The 22,432-nt window shown below is 35.9% G+C and overlaps 1 protein-coding gene across 1 annotated transcript; it reads right to left on the bottom strand.

Moving 5' to 3' along the window:
- Nucleotides 1–3,563: 3,563 nt before the first annotated feature.
- LOC132313468 (protein PLANT CADMIUM RESISTANCE 10) lies at nucleotides 3,564–19,536 on the bottom strand. The gene is made up of 4 exons (XM_059812243.1): nucleotides 19,372–19,536; nucleotides 14,517–14,780; nucleotides 5,545–5,771; nucleotides 3,564–4,035 (listed from the first exon to the last, which is right to left on the bottom strand). The coding sequence occupies exons 2-4, from the start codon at nucleotides 14,716–14,718 to the stop codon at nucleotides 3,865–3,867; spliced, it is 600 nt and encodes a 199-aa protein (XP_059668226.1). The 5' UTR covers nucleotides 14,719–14,780; nucleotides 19,372–19,536; the 3' UTR covers nucleotides 3,564–3,864.
- Nucleotides 19,537–22,432: the final 2,896 nt, after the last annotated feature.

Below are 22,432 nucleotides of genomic sequence, written 5' to 3'. Positions count from 1 at the left end.
TGACCGGAAACTATGATTGTATAATTTGTAGTCACCATAATCATACCCAATATGGCCGCCACTGGCAGTTGGCTGATTGTAGTCGGCGTGCTCGTGATGCTCGATGAGAACCTCGTAAGCATCATTGATCTGCTTGAATCGGCGGGTCGCACGGTCTCTGACGGACTTGGAGGATTGAGTGTGCTTGTCTGGGTGGAATTGCATTGCCAATTTTCTGAATGCCTTCTTGATTTCTTCTGTGTTAGCTGTTCCTTTCAGACCCAACACCTTATAGTGATTCATTCTGAATGCCTCCTTGATTTCTTCTGTGTTACCTGTTCCTTTCAGACCCAACACCTTATAGTGATTCATTTTGAATGCCTTCTTGATTTCTTCTTTGTTACCTGTTCCTTTCAGACCCAACACCTTATAGTGATTCATTCTGAATGCCTTCTTGATTTTTTCTGTGTTACATGTTCCTTTCGGACACAACACCTTATAGTGATTCATTCTGAATGCCTTCTTGATTTCTTCTGTGTTAGCTGTTCCTTTCGGACCCAACACCTTATAGTGATTCATTCTGAATGCCTTCTTGATTTCTTCTGTGTTAGCTGTTCCTTTCGGACACAACACCTTATAGTGATTCTTTCCGAATGCCTTCTTGATTTCTTCTGTGTTAGCTGTTCCTTTCGGACACAACACCTTATAGTGATTCTTTCCGAATGCCTTCTTGATTTCTTCTGTGTTAGCTGTTCCTTTCGGACCCAACACCTTATAGTGATTCTTTCCGAATGCCTTCTTGATTTCTTCTGTGTTAGCTGTTCCTTTCGGACACAACACCTTATAGTGATTCTTTCCGAATGCCTTCTTGATTTCTTCTGTGTTAGCTGTTCCTTTCGGACACAACACCTTATAGTGATTCTTTCCGAATGCCTTCTTGATTTCTTCTGTGTTAGCTGTTCCTTTCGGACACAACACCTTATAGTGATTCTTTCCGAATGCCTTCTTGATTTCTTCTGTGTTAGCTGTTCCTTTCGGACCCAACACCTTATAGTGATTCATTCTTAATGCCTTCTTGATTTCTTCTTTGTTACCTCCTCCTTTCGGACCCAACACCTTATAGTGATTCATTCTGAATGCCTTCTTGATTCCTTCTTTGTTACCTGTTGCTTTCAGACCCCACACCTTATAGTGATTCATTCTGATTTTCCTGTTGATTGATTCGTCAATATGTGTGTGTGTGTACACACACACACACGTTATACAAAGAAATCTCACCGACGGCGACCAGAAATCGAACTTCTTTGTTCCGTCTTGGGTAATCAATCTCCTACTTTCCGATGCATGGTGCTTTGTTTCTTACCAAGTTATTCGATTTTGAAATTGGAAATGGACTATTTGTAAATTTAGAATAAACTGGAATTTCTAAAAAGATTTGAAAATAAATAAATTATGCACTAGGAAATCCAATCTCTCTCTTTTCACGCAACTTTCTCTTTCCACTATTTTCAACCAAATTTTTTTACCCTTCGAATTTTATCATGTGAAGTAAGAAAGAGGATATTTAATACAAGTAGAATATTTAAGTAGCAAAATCACATTGGATTGGTTGCCTATTCGGAGATTACCATTTGGTATAACTTTTTTTTTTTTAAATTATTACATGATGTTAGAATCTAAGTCACACAGAGCGAAGTAAGTGTTAGAGTAGGAGCGCGAAAACGTCAAAGACTCAAAGTCATATGTAATAAATAAATTAATATTTCTCATTAATAGATGCGTAATTTATTTGTAATATTCTCCAATTGGAAAAAATTTTAGTGATATATTTCCAAACATGTATAATTAATATACATGCAAATATATTCATTATTATTTATTCCATAAATGGTATATGTAATAAATAAACTAATTAATTTTTCTCATTAATAGATGCGTCATTTATTTATAATATTCTCTAATTGAAAAGTTTTTTAGTAGTATATTTTCAAACATGTATAATTAATATATATATTTTATATATGGTAGTATAACAATGCCATATACTTGGGCGAACGCGTGGAGTTTAACTGATTAATGTATATATAGGGTAATAGTGTAACTAATAAATGTATATATGGTAACATAGATGTTCCATATTATTGGGACTCTAACAAATTTAGCTCTACAAAGTGAATTTGTATGGAAATCGCGAATTAAGAAAACAAATTCGCCAATTGCAAAAATTGAATTCGCGATTAGGATTATTAGTTCGAACCAATTAGCATTTGACATCTAAATAAATGTATTAAAAATATATAAATTTTATTTATTTATTTTTCTGTCAAAATAGTTAAAAAATCAACTTGAACCCTGCAACATTGTACAGTAATTAGTTAGTCATTAGAACCTTCAAATTCTTTTTTTAACCTTACAATAATTTTTTTTGAAATTCCTTCAAATTCAATTCCCTGTTGAAATTTCATAGTTTTCGAATAACTGCAAAATTCTCTTGAAATCTAATTCCTACAAAATTCTCTTTAGGGAGAGGGGTGGGACCGGGGGACGTGTGGTCAGAGACCCGTCCTTCGTTTGCATTGCTAGGGCCATGATCCTTTTCCTTTTTATAATGGCTAAAAAAAAAAAATCTTCTAATGTATAGTTTGAAAGAAAATTTTGTACAAAGGTATCGTGAAAGTTAAAAAAATATTATTGTTTATTTAAATTAATTTTATTCATTTGAAATGAAAAAAAAAAAAAAATTAAATAGATGTGTTTTAAATTAATATTTTTTTGTTCCTTCCACAAAATAAAAGCTATGTAAAAATCTAAAAAAATAATCTTTAATAGAGATGGTAAAGTTCACTCTAGAAATTGTAATTGTGCATTGTTACTTCCATGAGTCTGCAGGTATTCAAGGACGTCAATATGCTTGTGACTTTGTGCATTAATTCAAAGAAACAAAAAACAACCAACTTACCAAATGGACGTTCCAAGATAGAGATCCAAAAGGTAAATCTTCGAATATTCGCTTTCGAACTACACTCTTAAATTAAATTGAATAGTGCGTGTATTGTAAGGCACCAAAAAAAAAAAAAAAAAACAAAAAAACAACTTACCAAATGGACAATATTCCAGCAGGTACAAACTCATCTTTCTAAAGGAGAGAGGTTGGAAAATTCTCAGTGGAGACATGAGTTTGTTTAACCTTTCCAAAAAAAAAAATTTAGCCAACTTAACTTTAGCATGAAACTCATATACCCATGTGCCCCTATTGAGACTTGAATCTTCACCTTTCCCATTGGAAGGCTAAAAAGTATCAATGGGATTGGTATAATAAAATTACTTACTCAAAACTGTCCCTATTTTTTACATTTTTTTAAAAAATTCCCATAAAGTCAGTTTTTCAAAAAATTGATCATATTTAGCTCAAAACGGTCCAAAACACATCCATAATCCCCTCTTTAGCTCAAAGCAGTCTACCTGTCATCATTTTTATCCAAACAACCCTACAAAATACAATCATTTTCATGGGGGCGTTCTCCTTGGTATCTACTGTCAATTACTTATACAATGTTATTCCAAACAAAGTTATACCTTGGTGATTGTGTCGACCAAACATCATCCTCAATTGTCATCATACCAAAAATATACCGTGGTTTTCAATATCATCCCAGTAAGTCATCACATAATTTATACAGGAAAAAGTCACTCCTAACAAAATCACAAACCATGGCAAGCAACCTCATGATCCCGCAACAACTTGGAAGACAAAACATAAACGTAAAAGAACACAGAGGCTCAAGTAATATAATCTGAATAGGGATGGGAAAGCGGGATCAATATATAATAAAGCCACTGCTACGTGGTAAGGTAAAAGAATAATATGCAATAAAAGAAAGAGCACTATCCTTTAGAAGCTGGTTCCATTGTCTGGACTGGAGGGGCTGTGAGTGCCATTAGATTCAGATCAGGTGGGCTGGAATTGCTGGACCTTTCACGGATTTCCCTGTATTCTTGGCAAATGGCACACAGATGGCAGAAAAAATGAGTAACAAAGTCTCTGCACGGTGCTTCCTGCATTAGGGATAAAAATAAATAAATACACACTTGACCAGTAGAGGAGAAGAAGTAACAAAAATTAAAATATCTGTAAATTGCAAGACATCCATCCAATACTCAATAGCAAGGGGAACGTGGTAAAAGGATATTTTCACTTGGGAAATTGATTTTCACTGTAGTACTGGCCATGGGTTTTAATTCCTCCAGGCAGTTGGTTTCCTGTGCAGGAAATTATATTTTACTGCACCAAGGAAATGACAGGTTCCAACATCCTCGTGTGAAAAAGCTTTTAGTGAGAAAATTTTACACTATGAAAAGCTCGTAGCAAAATTTTAAGCAGACCACAGTAGTTTATTACTTCTTTCTCATTACCCAACAAAAGATTTGGTCACCTAAGCTCAGGCAGCAGATGCAAGTTCTTTGTACACACTCATTATAAAACTATTATCATCAAGCTATCAGGAAATGAAAAAAAAATACACAAAACGAGCTTCATCAAGTTTGTTATAAATAAATATAGAATTTGAAGATTATAGAATAAACCCAGTGGGCTGGCTATCCCCAGTGATGCATAAAACACACATTTCCTTCTCATAACAAGTACATTTAAAGCCCACAATGAGCCTCAAACAGCAAAATCTGTCCAACAACCTGACCTAAATCATCATCATCCTGACCTAAATGGACAGCTCACAATCAGAGGAAAAGAAAAACCAAAAATATAAACGAAAGAAAAAAAACGTAGAGAAAAAATATGGCTAGTTGCTTAAATGATCTGACAAATTCAATAACAGAATTTTACCACATAATAAAAATTATAAACCCCACATGCTTTTTCTAATATTTTAAAGACCTCATTATTGCATTGAAAACTGAGGTCCCATAAACCCAAAACCGACAACATTTGATTGGCCCAACCAAGTCACATTCAAATTCTTTTCTTAATACCCATGTCAACTGTCTATATATTGCAAATATAAAAAACACCAGCAAAAGATTAGTGAGATATCATCTTTGTGGAACCATAGCTTTCCTCATAAAAATCAGAAGGGAACCCAGACCGACAGTCAAAGAATCACACAGTCTCAACCGTAACAAATCAATGCTTGGCTAAAAGGGTCAGGTCAACATGTTAAGGGGAATAACATGTTTTTGAATAGTAGCAAAAGAAAGTAATGGAAGGATAATAATGATCAAGATCCTTCGAAATTCTTAGACACTATAAAAACACCAAATGTAAGAGCATTTATATGGTTGGCGTCTTTTACAAAATTCAAAATAATGAAAATTAGGATTGAAATCCTGCATGCACTCCATATTCCGAAACTTGGTGTGATTATAAAATACACTCCATATCAAGGGAACAATATACAAGATTGTGAACATCAAGTGAACGGTTTTGATTGACAAAAAGGTGGGTGACGAACATAGCATAATGTTGAGGAGATATAGACAAAACTCCAACAATAAGAATTATAACTATCAAAAAAGTGCATTATACTTGACATAGTGGAAACGAGATACCTGCAGATCATACTTTGCTCGTAGTGTCCTGCGATAGCCACATGCATAACATGCCACAAAGCATCCGGGTAACCCAAAAAGAACACCATCAGTCAACAAGCAGCAAAGCATATTCATAAGCGCCCACAAAATAAAATGGGTCATGCATGATCCTATCAAAGTTCCGGACCCCAAAAACTCTGCATTCTTTCCAAAAAGAAAACAGGGGCAAACAAGACCTACACAACCTGAGCAAAAAGTGGCAAACTGCAAATTAGTTCATCACTTTAAGGTTATTAATTGACAGATTCATTTCTTCCCACCACAAGAGGAAAGCACAATACTTTATTCAACAAAGTATATGCAAATATGTTATATCCACTTAGAAATCATGATTCATACAAATATATTGCCAAAAAGCATGATGATAGTAAAAATTGATAGGTACTAGAAGACATAACCTTTCTGGAACCCCAAAGGCTTTGGCCCCAGGGAATCAGAAAGCCTATTTTGCCCTAATGAAAAATGTCCAGTTTAGTTGTTTGAGTAAATATTTCCTCAAATTATGGAATTTTGGAAAGTATCAAGTTTAACAGTTATTTATTTTAAGAATTGCTAGCTATCAATCATATTAGGGAACTAATTATGAGTCATATTTAGAATGCATAATCCATTTTGCTGAAAGTTTTTCTTACTCTAAGAAGTTTTCATTCACTCAAACATTATTCTTTAGAAATTCCTATGCCTTACTTTTAGCTGATTGTGTGTGCTTTTTCTTAGATTGATATCCAGTAGTGTTCATTTGGGAACAAAATTTTTCAGAAGTTGAAGTGCCATTTGATTAGTAATTTTTTGTAAAGTTGTGCTTCTAAAAAGTTATTACTCACCCAGAAATGTAATGTGATTCACTATTCTAAGGCATGCAAACAGAGGTGCAGTGCCAAGCAATAGCTAACTGGTATCATCTCGACCTTCCAAAGTCGACCTTGAGGGTTCAAGTCTCAATTTGGATAAAGTGGGTATATGTGCCATATACCCACTGCAAAAATTAAATAAATAAGAGAGAAGCACAGATTCCTCACCTGCAAATATTCTGTCCTCCACATATTCATATGCATGTGTATACATTATCTCCATATTCATTTATTTGCATCACATCATTAATTCTATCCATATCCATGTTCTTCTTTTTTTCCTCCTATTTGAAACTCACATCCCCACTTTGCCCTACTTTGGAAGGTGAGGAAACACATCACTCCTACGGCTTTAAACCTTGGCTAGCTCTGTGAGTTGTTCTTTTGCCTTGTCCCCTCTCCACTTAGATCATCAAAGAGCTCATGGCTCACTCATTGCGAAGTCTTTGCAATAGATTCTATAATAGTATTCCTTACAAATGTTCTGCCTATTTTTATACCAAATCTACACGCACACACACAAACACAAACAAAAACAAAACAAAAAATCAGAAAGAAAAGAAAAAGAAAATAAAAGAAAAGGATACATGGATGGATAACTTGTTGAAAGTTGAGACAAATAAAAGAGTTGAACACACACTTTAAAGACTTATCCAACTCACCATGATCTTTGACAAACTTGTTCAGCAATCAAAGCAAATCTTTGCCATATGCCGTCACAAGATTACTACCTCACTAACTGTTCAGGCTTTCCTACACGCGATCAACTTTTATGCATAAGAGTGACAATACATGTGATAATATGTACGGAAGGTCAACACCTCATTTAGAAGTAGGACGGGACGTAAGTAGGTCATATTGTAATCGAGTCAAATTGTTATAAATATAAACACATAGTTAAGACAATTAAAAAAAGGATGTCATTAAATCGACCAACAACGAAAGCTCTGGATCCTAACTACATATACAAACAAGCAGGAGAAGAGAGGGATATATATATTATATATAGAGAGAGAGAGGAGTCATATCATACAAGTCCCATAATTAGAATTGTTGCATAAAATTTTAAAGGGGAGTGCTATCCTTTTAATTATTTCCAAACACTCGTTGAGTTGACCCATATGGTATTCAAGTCCATAGCTGCTAGTTCAATCGAGACAGATGCAGGATCTCTTCTAACTCATTTGTATAGTTCATTTCTCTGTTCTCATGGAGCATGAGATGGAGACAACCAATTGTCTTACCCTACTCTAGGACTTTGGAAGAAGAGAAAGATAAGGGTGTATACAGCAAGAGCTTAAGAAGAGAGAGTTTGATGCATGCTAGACACACACAGAGGACACAATTTAGAATGTTATTTTAGATCATTAAATCAATCTATACACCAACCCCTCCCCATCAAGCTCAACCGTGGTTACCGGTAGAGAGTCTACTGATATCCTCCAAACAAGAGAAATTACCTCGAATCCAATTTAAAACTCCCATCAGGCAACCTTGCCATAATGGCACCTTCCATTACAATGTAGGTAAGCAGCTTATACCCTCAAATTGTCCTGCATCCTAACATCAAAGCCCTCATTCCTATGCTCCAAAATGAACCATCATCTAAACCTAAGCTAAGATTTGCTAGGAGTTAGGACGTGACAGCAATCTCAAACTAAATTTAGTTACTGATACCATTGCTTAGGCTTAGTGTTGATCATACCATTCCAAATCCATTGTAGCACAATGTCTATGGTAGTGTGGGGTTTAAGGGTATGATTTTTATTGCTAAGGTATGTTCAAACTGATGAGAGAGAGAGAGAGAGAGAGAGAGAGAGAGAGAGAGAGAGAGAGAGATCATGGTGGCTACAAAAATGTGTATTACATATATAAAACCCTAAGCCTACAGTGGCTCATATAAAGATACAAAACTCAGCTAATTACACAATGACCCTACCAACTATATGTAATTACATAATGACCCAAAACATTCTAACACTCCCCCTCAAGCTGGAGAGTATATATCAAATAATCCCAGCTTGGAACAAATAGTCCTTACCCGATTATGACCCAATGCTTTGGTAAACATATCAGCTAATTGATCTTCAGACTTCACAAATGGAGTAGAGATGCTCTCACTTAATATTTTTTCTCGAATGAAGTGACAATCAACTTCAATATGTTTGGTCCTCTCACGAAACACAGAATTTGATGCAATGTGAACGGCTGCTTGATTATCACAGAATAATGGAGTAGGAGTTTCAACTGTCAACCTAAGTTCTTTTAGAAAATGTTGTATCCATGTCAACTCACTAGTGGTATGGGCCATTGCCCTGTACCCAGCTTCAGCACTGAATCGAGCTACCACCGTTTACTTTTCCATGTAACAAGATTTCCTCCTACAAATGTGCAGTAGCCTGTAGTAGATCTCCTGTCTGAAGGAGAACCAGCCCAGTCAGCATTTGTAAAACCTTCCACCCTGAGATGACCATTTGATTTATATAGTAACCCAAAACCTGGAGCTTGCTTGAGATATCGAATAATCCGAAGAACATCAATCCAATGTGGCGTTCTAGGAGCTCCAATGAACTGACTTACAACACTAATTGCATATGAAATATCAAGTCGAGTGATAGTGAGATAAATTAATTTCCTAACAAGGCGACGAAATCTGCCCGAGTCATTAAATAGATCACCCTCATCAGAAAAAGTTTTGTATTTGAATCCATAGGAGCATCAACAGGACGACCACCCAACATACCTGTTTCTTCTAATAAGTCCAACACATATTTGCGTTGAGATAAACTTATACCCTTCTTGGATCTAGCAACTTCAATACCCAAAAATACCTAAGTTTACTCAAGTCTTTAGTGTGGAATCGATTTTGCAGAAACAACTTCAACTTAGCAATACCTTCAAAATTATCACCCGTGATTACAATATCATCTACATACACCACAAGAAAAATGAAGCCAGCTTTAGTGCGCTGGTGAAATACCGAATGATCGGCCTGGCATCTGTTAAGACCAAATTCTAATGCCGCCTCAAAGAATTTTCCAAACCAAGCCAGTGGAGACTGTTTCAATCCATACAAGGCCTTTTTAAGGCGACAAACAGTGTGACGATACTCCCCTTGAGCAACAAACCCAAGTGGTTGCTCCATATAAACTTCTTCAACCAAGTCACCGTGCAAGAAGGCATTCTTGACATCCAATTGAAACAACGACCAGTACAATTGGCAGCAATGGAAATAAGTACCTGAATAGAAGAAATCTTAGCAACAGGAGAAAAGGTCTCATCGTAGTAAATACCATAAGTCTGAGTGTACCCTTTTGCCACCAGACGAGCCTTCAACCGCTCAATAGACCCATCGTGGAGGTATTTAACAGTGTAGACGCACTTACAACCAACCATTTTGGAGCCTGGAGGTAAGGGAACAAGATCCCAAGTCCGATTACGGTGAAGGGCATCCATCTCATCTACCATGGCTTTACGCCAACCCGAATTAGAAAGAGCATCCTGCAAAGTCTTGGGAACAAAAGTAGCAGACACTTTGGATTAAAAAACAAGATAAAGAGAATGAAACATTATGGTAGGAGACAAAGTTAGAAATGGAATGTGCAGTAACACACGACCGAGTACCCTTACGGAGAGCAATAGGCAAATCATCAGGTAAAGTAGATGGTGTCGGATCCGAAGACTCCGAAGGAGATGGAGGGAGCGAAGTAGGTGGTTGAGGTCGTCGAGTATAAACCTGCAAGGGGACAACGGAGTGAGGACGTGTGGGAGCAGGAAATAGAGAGGGAACAGTTGGTATAGGTGGTTCAAGAGTAATATCGAGAAGGGTAGTAGAATCAGAAAAATATGGGAGAGACTCAAAAAAGGAGAAATTAGCACTAGTGAAAAAGCGCTGAAAATGAGGACTGTAACAACTATAACCCTTCTAAGTGCGAGAATACCCAAGAAAAACACACTTAGTGGCACCCAAGGTTATGGACATAACATACACATCCAAAGACCCGAGAAGTAATATTAATCGATGCGGAGTTGGGAAATAGAACAGAATGAGGAGATTTCCCTTGTAACACCGACGAAGGCATCCGATTAATAAGATGACAGGCAGCATCACTCCAAAAACGTTTGGGAACATGCATATGGAATAAAAGGGCACGACATACTTCAAGGAAATGACAATTTTTACGTTCAGCTACTCTATTTTGTTGAGGAGTATAAGTGCAAGATGATTGATGAATGATACCTTTAGCATGAAAATAAGTCTCAAAAGGGTCTGAGAAATATTCTTTGGCATTGTCAGAACGTAAAACTTTAATGGAACATCCAAATTGAGTTTTTATTTCTTTGCGAAATATTTGAAAAATAGAGAATAACTCAGAACGATTTTTCATTAAAAACAACCAAGTCATACGAGAATGATCATCCACAAAAGTCACAAAATAACGAAATCCATTAATAGAAATATGTTTTATTGGCCTCATACATCTGAATGAATTAATTGAAAAGGACTAGCAACACGATTGGTAGCTCTCGGTTTGAAAGATACACGAAAATGCTTACTAAGCTGACATGCTTCACAAGGCATGGACTCAACACAACTAAGACTAAGGCTGGGGACTTGACGCTGCAAAACTGATAATGATGGGTGGCCAAGACGACAGCGCCACTGGAAAGGAGACAAAGATGATTGAAGAGTCGTGGGAGATGGTGCAAGATCAAAGTAATACAAGCCACCTACTTCATGTCCCGGACCAAACTTCTTCATCGTCTTGAGATCCTGAAAAATACAACATGAGGGATAAAATATAACGGAGCAATTAAGAGATTTAGTAATTTGACTAATGGACATCAAATTAAAAGGGAATTGAGGAATATATAATACAGAGGAAAGGGACATAGAAGGAGTGAGTTGGGTGGTTCCCACACCCAAAACTTTAGTGGAGGAGCCATTAGCAAGAGTAACACTTTGAGAGCAAGGAACAGACTGAAAATCAGATAAGAGATGAGAACTACCAGTCATGTGATCGGATACGCCAGAGTTAAAAATGCAGGGACTCTAACGAGAGGATAAGAGACATGCAGTTGCACTACCTGATTGGGCAAAGGAAACCATGGAAGATGAGGTGGAAGGCCGTTGTTGAGACATAAACTGAGCATACTCATCGCAGGAAATTGTCATGGTGACCATAGCAAACTCAACAGCCACTTGTGGAGTAGTTGGTGTGGCAGAGAAAGAAGAATCCCCTTCAGTAGAGGTTATTTGATGTGCATAGGAAGAAGGTGGCGGTTTCCCATAAAGATCCCAACAGTAATTGACAGTGTGATTAGTAAGACCGTAGTGAGTGCAGAGTTTTAAGTCTCTGCCTCTGCCACAACCACGGCCACGTCCATGGGTAAAACGACCGCCACTGCCATGAGAAGACTGATAACCACCCTGGTTCACAACTAATGCAAAACGTTCACTGCTAGGAGGAGCGATGACACCACTTGAAGCACTCCCGGAAGCGCCACTAGATAAAGTAGCACGCTAGAGTCTGGAGAACATATCAGGAAGAGAGGGAAGTGCAGGGCTACCCAAAATCTGTGCACGAACAGATTCATATTCTGGTGACAACCCCGTGAGAAACCGAACAGCATTAAAATCCTCACGTTGTTATTGTATGCTCTTCACATCAGAGGTGATAGACTAATAAAAGTTCATTTCTTCACAAATTCCCACTGACTATGAGAAGTACTCTGCAAGACTGTGAGTACCTTGTAGGAGGGCAAAGAATTGTCTGCACACCTCATAAATTCTGGTGATATTACCAGTACCTGAATATAACTGTTGGAGGCGGTTCCATATCTCCTTGGTAGTATCCAAATACAACATGTTGGAGCTGATATTGGGTTCAATACAATTCAGCATTAAGGAAATGATCTGAGCATCCCTTTGTTCCCATGAATTGAAATCCGCATCACTGTCTTTAGGCTTATCCTTAACCAAATGAGAGCCAAAGCCTTTGGCTTTCAGAAAAATAGCTATTGACTTGGTCCATAAAATATAGTTCTTGCCATTGAGCTTGACTGAAGTCATGGGAGGATTGAAAGAAGCAGAAGAAAGCAGGTCTGAACAGGCAGCCATGGAGAAGGAAAGAGAGAAAAGAAAATCATACCTGGAAAAAAAAAAAAAAAAAAACTAAATCCAGATCTGGGCAGACGGGCTGGATCTGGGCAAACGGGTCGGATCTGGGCACCCGGTTTGGATCTGGGCAAACGAGCCAAATCAAAACCAATTCTCTGCTATTCCGGCTTTAGTAAACCAAGGTTAGGATAACTTCACGCCTGCAACCAAACACCACCCTTCTCCTTTACAATCAACGCCGGCAAGAACTAGAACTCTACCACCAACAATAAACTCCAGCACCCGAGCTTCGCAATGGGGAATCAAGGCTAGTACACACCCTAGCCCTTGCAGCGGTGACGGCAACACAACACAAGCAACGATCTAACAACCGAGCAGAGATGGTTCGCGATGATGGAACCTCTGCAACTTGCGACGGCCAAGGCAGCCTCGGCCAACAAAACAAAGGGCTTCAGATCTAAGAACAACGGACAAGAAGCGCTGAACACAACGACAGTTTCAAACCTCCGGCTCTGAACAGAACGACGGCCAAACCTTCAGCGAATAACAGAATCGTTTTCGATCTCAATTTCAATTTGTAGAAGAACAACACAGATGCAATCATAACTACAATCTTAGTTTCCCATTGTTTCGTACCACTCTGATACCATGTTCAAATTGATAAGAGAGAGAGAGACTGTGAGAGAGAGAGAGAGATCATGGTGGCTACAGAAATGTGTATTATATATATAAAACCCTAAGCCTATAGTGGCTTATATAAAGATACAAGACTCAGCTAATTACACAATAACCCTACCAACTATATGTAATTACATAATGACCCAAAACATTCTAACAAGGTAAAATATTATTACAAAAAAAATGATTTTATTTAGATAGCAAAAACTCTAAAGCTCAACACAAACAACAAAATCTTATCCCTTGGATGATTCTAAGGTTATCAAGGTCCTCCAAGGTGCTACTGTACAGCAGAATATTCTTTTAGACCATTACACAAACCAGTTTCTTCAATAGAATTGTCTCCAACAGGCTTGATAAACATTCTCCAACAACAGTTTTCCATCGTATCCATGTCTCATCCAACAAAATCCCTTCTCCTCCTTTGTCAGCCTAAATGTACTTTTCTCCTTGTCACCCTTCCTTTTCTTTAACAAAAAAATAATAATAGAATAACAATACAAAGAAAATCATGAAAAGAGTCTCTACCACAAAAAAAAACAGAAATTACATCTGGCCATCTTGCTGAGGCCAACTTTTACTCTCATTTATTAAAGTTCTTAAGGGCATGCTATATTTACTCTACACAAGTAAATCTTCACTTAATTTGTTAATTATATACAAATAAATGGAAGTATAGCAATTTATGTTGTTGTTCAACCTATCCGAAGTGTAAACAAAATTGTGGGTACATACCTCAAACAGAACTAAGCAAAGACCATGGCAAAAACTAAAGGATAAACTTGAGCACATTTATTGAATGTATATCAAATGACATCCAACAACTGCAGCTTCATCTTGTAGCAGCATAAATCTCCAGTAACACCTCATCTACCATTAAGGCTTTGATTTTTAGAATCAACTATCTCACCTACATACATGTTAATAGACATTTTGTGCACCTTAATGCAAAGCGGGAACTAAATATCCAAAGTTAGAACGTCCAAGCAGAGTGGTTGGCAATCATGATTTACTCAACTAGTGGCCCACCGTGATAGTAATAGCATTCAAAATATTTTAACCACTTAACTAGCAAAGAGCTGACCATATCAAATATAATAATATAGTCCCATAAAATGTGTTCTTTCACATTATTATATTAGTACGTAACTGTAATTATTATGGAAATAAAAGAAAATTAACATGTGCATTCATTTAGTTTCTTTTTATCACTCAAGATGCACCTTTCATAATTTTTTTCCTTCTGATAAATCAAGTTCACAAGGCAGAAAGTAGCATACAGCTCTGCATATCATCGCAACAAGCACAGATTCCAGAAGACCATGGAGCTGGGACATTGCTTCTGTGATGACCAACAGGGATGTCATCATTGCGTGGAGAAACCTCTACTACGAAATCTGTCTGTGAAGCAGCCTCCGCTACAGAGTCTGACTGTCCCAGAGGAATATAAGAAGGTGGCACATAACCGCTTTCACCTTTCATATTTCTCAGAGAGACACGCGTAATGTACCTTCCACGTTCTTTATAATCACTTGAGCAGTAGTCTGAAGCAAGCATCCAAAATAACATCAGAAAATAATGGCCATGACACAAAACAGAAAGTTAAAAATTAAAAGAGATAGTTGCATTGAAAAGCCAGCGAGGAAATATACCAATAGAACAAGATCTAATGGTCCGCTATTAATTTGTCAATTATGACTAAAGAATGGAGGGAAAAAATATTGTGATAGTGGTTCTTTCTTTCAAATGAGTGAAAGAACAAACAATAAAGAATCCACGTAATAAGAACTACTGATGGCATTAGTAAATTGGTAATGAAAGAGGAAATTAGTTTGCCAATCGGAATGTATCATTACATAAGAGATTTTTCTTTGGTTGCTTTAACTTCAAAACTTAATGCAAAAAATTAGATATCAACTACAAATTTTTCTTCAATTTTTTCTCTTCAAAAGAACTACTGATGGCATTGGTAATGAAACAGGACATTAGTTTGCCAATCCGAATGTATCATTACATAAGAGATTTTTCTTTGGTTGCTTTAACTTCAAAACTTGATGCAAAAAATTAGATATAATCTACAAATTTTTCTTCAAATTTTTGTCTTCATCTAGAGGGCGAGAGATGTTTAAATCGTCTATAATAACTTTTTTATGCCTTGAAAATAATTTAAAGTTAATTATGAAAAAAAATAATAATAATTTAAAGTTAGGCTCTCCAATCCCCTCAACATTCTAGACCATGTGTTCCAGGTAGAAATGGTACCACATAATGACCTGTCTTTCACAAGACAAAATTATTAACAGAAATTTTTTTATTGTCCTTCACTAGATGAGAGAACTACATTAAGCTATTATTTTTATCATTAAAGACACGTACGCAATTGCTTGCCCCCTCACCACCCCACTTTACCAAACCCCAACTCAACATTACTTTACCTCCCATGGTGCAACTTAAATATTAAATTTGGTACTGCGCCTCATGTAACCTAAGACCATTGAGATTTGAAAGTGCACGAGTAACCACGAAGGAAACAATGTTTTTCCATTCTCCAAACATTTTAGAGGAGAGTCACATGTAAGAGCTCTTCAGAAGGGAACAACGAAAGATAAATCCTAAAGTTCTGGAAATCATCTACGAGTGTGACAACAGGAATGTTGCAAATTAACCAAGAAAAAATAAAAATAAAAATACAAATTTGTTGCAAATTGGGTCAAGGACAGGCCATGGAGATTATTCAACCTGCTGACAGACGCAATTGACCTCTCAAGTTAGTTCAAATACAATTTAATTGTATTCCTCAACCCTTGAATCACAAAGTGGATTCTTTAGCAAGACTGGGAGAATTTACAGTAAATCAGTACTTCAGAGGAGCCACATGCCAACTAAAGGACATTTGTTCTTGAAGCCGCATGCCAACAGAAGGAAATCTTTTTTTTTTTAATTTTTCGATAAGTAACAGAAGGAAATCTTTTGTGTCTACATTAATGGATTATGGATTATGAATTATAGTAAATTGAGTTTCTTTTTTTTTTCTTAAAAATAAAAAATCGAATGAAAGATATAATCTAAACATTTAAATGAGGGGAAAAAAGATATACCAGTCACTTTAGTCCAATTATGTTTTCTGAATTTTCCTTGTAGGGACTCAATACAAAATCCTAGGCAAATAAATATAATTTTAAACGAAAACTTGCCAATGAGGTAAGCAAATGGGGTAAGATGTCTTATTGAAATAAAACAAAGTTCATTTTAAAGTAATCTCCTGCCATTGCTTCTGAAGTAAAAGCAACCCATCTTGGCTAAAGAACCAAAATCAAAGCCTATCTTAATGATCTAAAAAAAACTCCTACATAAATCTAGGCTACTGTTTGACAGTGGAGTAATTCCTGACAGCCATTTCTCCATTTTGAACGGTACTCGATTTTTATTATTAACTTCTACCACCTTAGACTTTTTGTGTGTGCAAATAGGAGAATGACAACAACTATTCCAATAATCCAATCAGAGGGAGTCGAGGCTAGAAAAACTGAAGTTGTCAATGGACTCGATGGTGATTCTGAAGTTGCCCCCTGACGGAGTCTGGATTTCAACTCAGGAGGGACACCATGTAATATATATATATATATATATATATATATATATATATATATGTAAACATTACAAATATAAAATACAAAAAGAAGAAGAAGAAGAAGAAGAAAATTCAAATATGCACGTTAAAAAGATGAATTTTAAGGAGTAGGAATTGGAACAAGAAAGAAAAATGAGAGAACTTTAAACGGAAAAAGTTAAGGCTATGTTTGGTAGGATGGGTTTGAAGGAGAAGGATAACATTAGTTATGAGGGAAAGGGAAGGGAAGGATAATTTTAATTTGGTATTGTGTTTGGTTGATTAATGAAGGAAAAGAAAGGGAAGGACAATAATCACGTTTGGGAAAAGAAGGGAAAAGAAAAGAAAGGGAATTATTTTAATAAATTGACCATTAAACCCTTTTATATTTTAAAATATATATATATATATACCGTCTCTAGACCCACAAGAAAAGAAAAAAAAAAAAATTTAGGGCAAATCATTTCAGCCTCCATATTCTCGTTCTCAACTCTGATATATATATATATATATTGTCTCCTCAGGCCCACAGGAAAAGAAAAAAAAAAAATTTAGGGCAACTCATTTTAGCTTCCCCAATCTCGCCTCCATATATATATATATATATATATATATATGTATGTACATATATATTTAGGGCAACTCATTTCAGCCTCCCCAATCTCACCTCCATATATATGTGTGTATATTTATATTGTCTCCTCAGGTCCACAAGAAAAGAAAAAAAAATTTTAAGGCAACTCATTTCAGCCTCCCCAATCTCGCCTCCATCTACTTTCTCGTTCTCGAGTCTGAACTTACTCTCTCTCTCTCTCTCTGCACTACAAGAATCAGAAGTTCAAAACCCATATATTTCAGTTTATCCATCTGTCTGCAAGAATCAAAAGTTCAAAACCCGTATCGGTATATCATTTCAGATTGTTTAGAAAATCAAAACTCATATCTTTCAATTTCCATCGCCGCTGTTCTAGTTCGGGTTCGCCGGTCGCAAGCTTCATCCGTTGCCAGCAATCTCTCACTCTCTCTGCAGCTGCTAACTTGTATGTATATATAATCTTGAGGGTAAAATTAACATCACAAATATTGCTTCAGCTATTGCCTTCCATTTCCTCCCATTTTTGGGAAGATAAGCAAATTGTTATACAAAGCTATACATAACCCTCCAAACCCTTCCCTCTCATTTCCTTTCCTTCCACCCATTTTATCCAAACACAATTTTTTAATCACCCTCCATCACCTTCCCTTCCCTTTCCTCCCATTTCCACTCTACCAAACTGAGCCTAAGAGTTTCAATTGAGAAAGAAAAATTTAAATTTTTCTTTTAAGAAAATTTAAGAAATTTAAAGAGTAAAAGAGAAAATAAAGGAATAATAAACCTCAAAATTTAGGGGCAATGTATAAAAATTTTCATATATATAGAAAAAAATTTTAAAAAAAATATTACATATATTATATAGAGAGCGGTGTCAGGCCAGGAGGGGCACTGTATAAAATTTTTCCAATATATACAAAAAATATAAAAAATTACTACATATATTATAAAGAGCGGGGCTAGGCCAGGAGGGGCACTGTATAAAATTTTTCCTATATATAGAAAAAATATAAAAAATTACTACATATATTATAAAGGGCTCCGTCCCTAACCCCACCGGGGCCAGGCCAGGAGGTGCCCCTCCTGGCCCTTCATTTGCTCCGTCCCTAACCCCACCGCCCAACCCCCCAACCAACACACACACACACACAAAAAAAAAAACATTTGTAAAAAAAATTCTATTTATGGTTACCTATTTATGATTATTAAAGGAGATTTGTAAAAGAAATTACTTCTTCTTATTCTTTCTTTTAAAAATTCATATATGGTAAAAGAAGTGTTAATTATTATAGTAAGTTTATTCATATATATACACATATATACTATTTGTTATGAATTCAAGAGAGAAGGAAAAAATGTTTGACACTCGATAACCTCATCTATTGAGTATTGGCTGTCAAATTTTTTTTTTTTTTCCTCCATTTTTTCTTCTCATAGCATTTATAGACATGCTCTTACAAATATACATTAAAAATGCATTGAAAGAAAAAGTGTTACAAAATGTTCTATTTTATTTCTAGAAGTTAATTTTAAATTACTATTTTGGCCCTCCAACAGAATATTTCCGGGCTCCGACCCTGATTCCACTATGTGAGTCTCAATATAAGTGAAATGGTGTGACCCAAAATTAAGATCACATGACTCCAGTAAAAATGACATAGAAACTACAAAATCTTGATTCAACATAACCTAAATCAGTTGCCTCAACAAAGAAATCTATAATTCCAGACCTAAAATTCAAAACGAAAATGGAAGCAAACAACGAAACCAAGATTAGGAACAAATCGATCGTTGCAACTCGAAATCAGAGTATTACCATCAGAATGTAGGGAAAAAAATTTCAATAAATTTCATGACATTAATATATATATATATATATATATATATATATAGCAGTTTCAATCAAAACGATAAGGGTATCTGCTAATTATACCTCAATTTGCTTCTTCCTTTTAACTCTGTAAGCATGTTCTTCGGGTTGACGGAAGAGGAAGTTCAGATTTATTAGGAATTCGGAATGCGTGGCGGGGAAAGGAAGGACGGAAATAGAGTACTGACGTGGCTAGAAATTTGTTTGGAGAAATTTGGGTCGGTTTGGTCTGTTAATACTCGTAATATTTTATGTGCTAATTTTTTTATAAAAAAAAATCCTACTAATTTCAATTTTTATCATAAACTCTCGAATTCCCTATAGGCGCATGTATAAAAAAATACAGTACCTCATTAAATATCTGTGCAACAATTTCTGAAAGGATCAATACTGATGAGTTATGTATCAATTTGGATTTTCAAAAACATAATTTTAGATTTAAATTCAAGAATAGTTCATGAATTTGAAGTCAGCAATCCATAATTAATGGTTCAAACCTATTTTAAAAAACTCCCGATACTTTAAAAATGATCACCTTGCCTGAATATTCAGTCCAACCCGTTAATCGGACGATGAAATGTCGAATTTGACCTTGCTATTTAATATTAAATTAAAAAATATAATAATTATTTGCGAAATTACAGAAATACCCCATCTTCTTCCTCTTCTTCAACCCCTCCCTCTGCGGCTCATATTCAGCATGATTAGAACCAGTATGAAGGGCAATTTCACGACGGCATCGCCTTTAAACAATGAATTAAGCAAAATCCAAAAACAAGGAAGAGGCTTAAGGCAACCATAGCACTTGAATTGAACTTGAAGACGGAGATCGTGACGAGGTGAGAGGTTGGGAACATTGGCGACGCTTGCCCTCCTTTCATGTTTCCTTTGCTTCTGAGTCTTCGGCTGAGGGAGTTGGAGAGACGAAGTGAAAAGGTGAGAGGTGGAAGACAAAGTAGCAAGGCCACGATTCCCAATTGCAAGACCCTTGCACTAATTGCACCCAGACATAACCTATCTACATAACTTAACCAATAACCTCTCCTTGGTTGCAGGTTTTTTTGGAAGAATTGGGTAAGAAGTAAGAGAACAATATTTTATACAATGATAGTCAGAGTGCTATTCATCTTGATAACAATCCGGCGTTCCATTCCAGAACAAAACATATACACTTGAGGTACCATTTCATACATTTACTTTTGGAGAATAGAGTTTTATCACTTGAGAAGAGACATGTTAACCAAGGCAGTGACAATTGAGAAACTAAAGCTTTGTTTAGCTTCAGTTGGTGTTCAAGCTTGAGGACAGAGGAGTGAGTTGCTGTGGTGTTTAACTACATATGAAGGCATGTGGGAGTTGACAATTTAATGTTTATCAATCTCCAAGTGGGAAATTGATTGGTAGTGTGAAGCCTGATAGATAATGTACACCAAGCCCCAACTCTGCAAGATCTATTTTCACCGTGAGTTGGTAGGGAAAGGGGGGCCAAAGGTGGTGGTTCTAGGGCTTGCCCCCGACCCGATTTTTTTTTTGGGTATTTTGGTAATTTTTACACTTGTTATGTGGCCTTAGTGCGAGAATATTTATTCATAATGAAAATCCCTGCAACCCTTAGATGTAGCCCTGATTTTAGGTGAACCAAGTAAAATCTATGTGTTCTTGTGTGTGTGTGTTTGATCTCTTTTTTGTATTTTCTATTTAATTTCGTAATAAGTTGAAGTGTGTTGGATTAATGTTCACCGGATTAATGGAGGAATGAAGCTTGATGCTCTTACATGAAGAAAGAGATTGTCACGTTGTGATTCCTAACGACGCCATGAGTATTAAAGACACGCATGCTGGTTGGCTAAGAGCATTCATTGACTGGGAATGGTTCTAGAAAAGGGGTGTGCAGGACCAAAGAATAGTACCTCTTTAGAGTTTAGGCAGGTCGACTCGGTTCAGTTCGAAGTGCTTGTCGTTAGTTGTGGACTTAACTATGAAGAAAGGAGTTGGTTATCCCTGCACAAACTGGTCGGAAGCTGGAGCCGCTCTCCTGACTAGGCCAAAGCAGGCCGAAACCAGTCAGCATGTTTCCTTTGGAGAGCAGGTCGTGGTGGTTGACCAGAGCACTTACGCGAGCTGAAACAACGCTTTAGTGTTCCATAGGCGTGCAGTTGCGCTAAATCTAATCTCTGGGCCATGACAAATATAGTAGGACCTTATGCAATAAAAGACTAATATAGTGAGATAAAAGTTATATATATATATATATTTCAAACGGGAGTGAAATAAAAGTGCGACACGATGGGTTAATAGCGGGACCTTATGGATAAAAGATAAATATAATAAAATAAAAATTATACAAATATATTTCATAACGATGGCATTAAAAATTATTGGGCAACAGAAATAGTACACCGGTGCAACATTTTTTGCACCAGTACAAATTGATTTTGTGGTTTGTTGGTGAATTAAAAGTTGCACACACTAAAATAATATAATAGTACAAAATTTGGAGATAAATGCTAAAAACAGTGCGGTAAAGAGTTGTAGATTCGTATTTTTCTTCTTTCATATTTGAACAGAGTAATCGAAAAAAAATACAATTTCAATTGGTTTGGAGAGACTCTTTTATTGAATTTTCAAATAATTAAAAGAAGTTATAATTTTTTACCATGAATGAGTGACTAACTGACTATTTCTAGTGAATAAGAATTTCCTTCTATTAAATTGACAAATAATTAAAATTAAAAGTTATAATTTTTTTTACCATAAATGAATGACCTCTTTACTGTGAATAAAACCCTAATTTACATAAATTAACTTATTTTTTTTTTAATTGTATTTTGATTTGGTATTTTTTTATTAAGGTTAAATTTGAAAGAGATACCCAACATTAATTGAAATATATAGAGTGCAGAAGATGATATATATATATATATAGAGAGAGAAACTTAGTATAATTGTTCGTTTTTTTCTTTCCTTTAAATTGACAATTTGTTTAGCTTGCTTAAATAAGAAACACAAACACATAATAAAATAAAGTGCAATATGTATTAAAATAGAGGATATGTATGAATGTCTTTTTAGTTATCTACACAACTATTCTAGTAATTTATTTATTAAATATTTTTTTGCAATT

The sequence above is a fragment of the Cornus florida genome, unplaced genomic scaffold (assembly GCF_030987335.1).
Source record: "Cornus florida cultivar Cherokee Brave unplaced genomic scaffold, ASM3098733v1 CherokeeBrave_3.0.0_Hap2_Chr06, whole genome shotgun sequence".
Classification (NCBI taxonomy): Eukaryota; Viridiplantae; Streptophyta; class Magnoliopsida; order Cornales; family Cornaceae; genus Cornus; species Cornus florida.
The sequence above is the reverse complement of the archived record's forward strand: the minus strand, read 5'-3'. Positions and strand labels throughout refer to the sequence as shown.

Coding starts and splice junctions, on each gene's coding strand:
- LOC132313468 (XM_059812243.1), bottom strand. CDS start 14,718: ATGAAAGGTGAAAGCGGTTATGTGCCACCTTCTTATATTCCTCTGGGA. Junction 5,772..14,516: donor TTGCGATGATATGCAGAGCT/GTATGCTACTTT, acceptor CTTTTTGCTCAG/GTTGTGTAGGTCTTGTTTGC. Junction 4,036..5,544: donor GAGCAAAGTATGATCTGCAG/GTATCTCGTTTC, acceptor TCCCTAATGCAG/GAAGCACCGTGCAGAGACTT.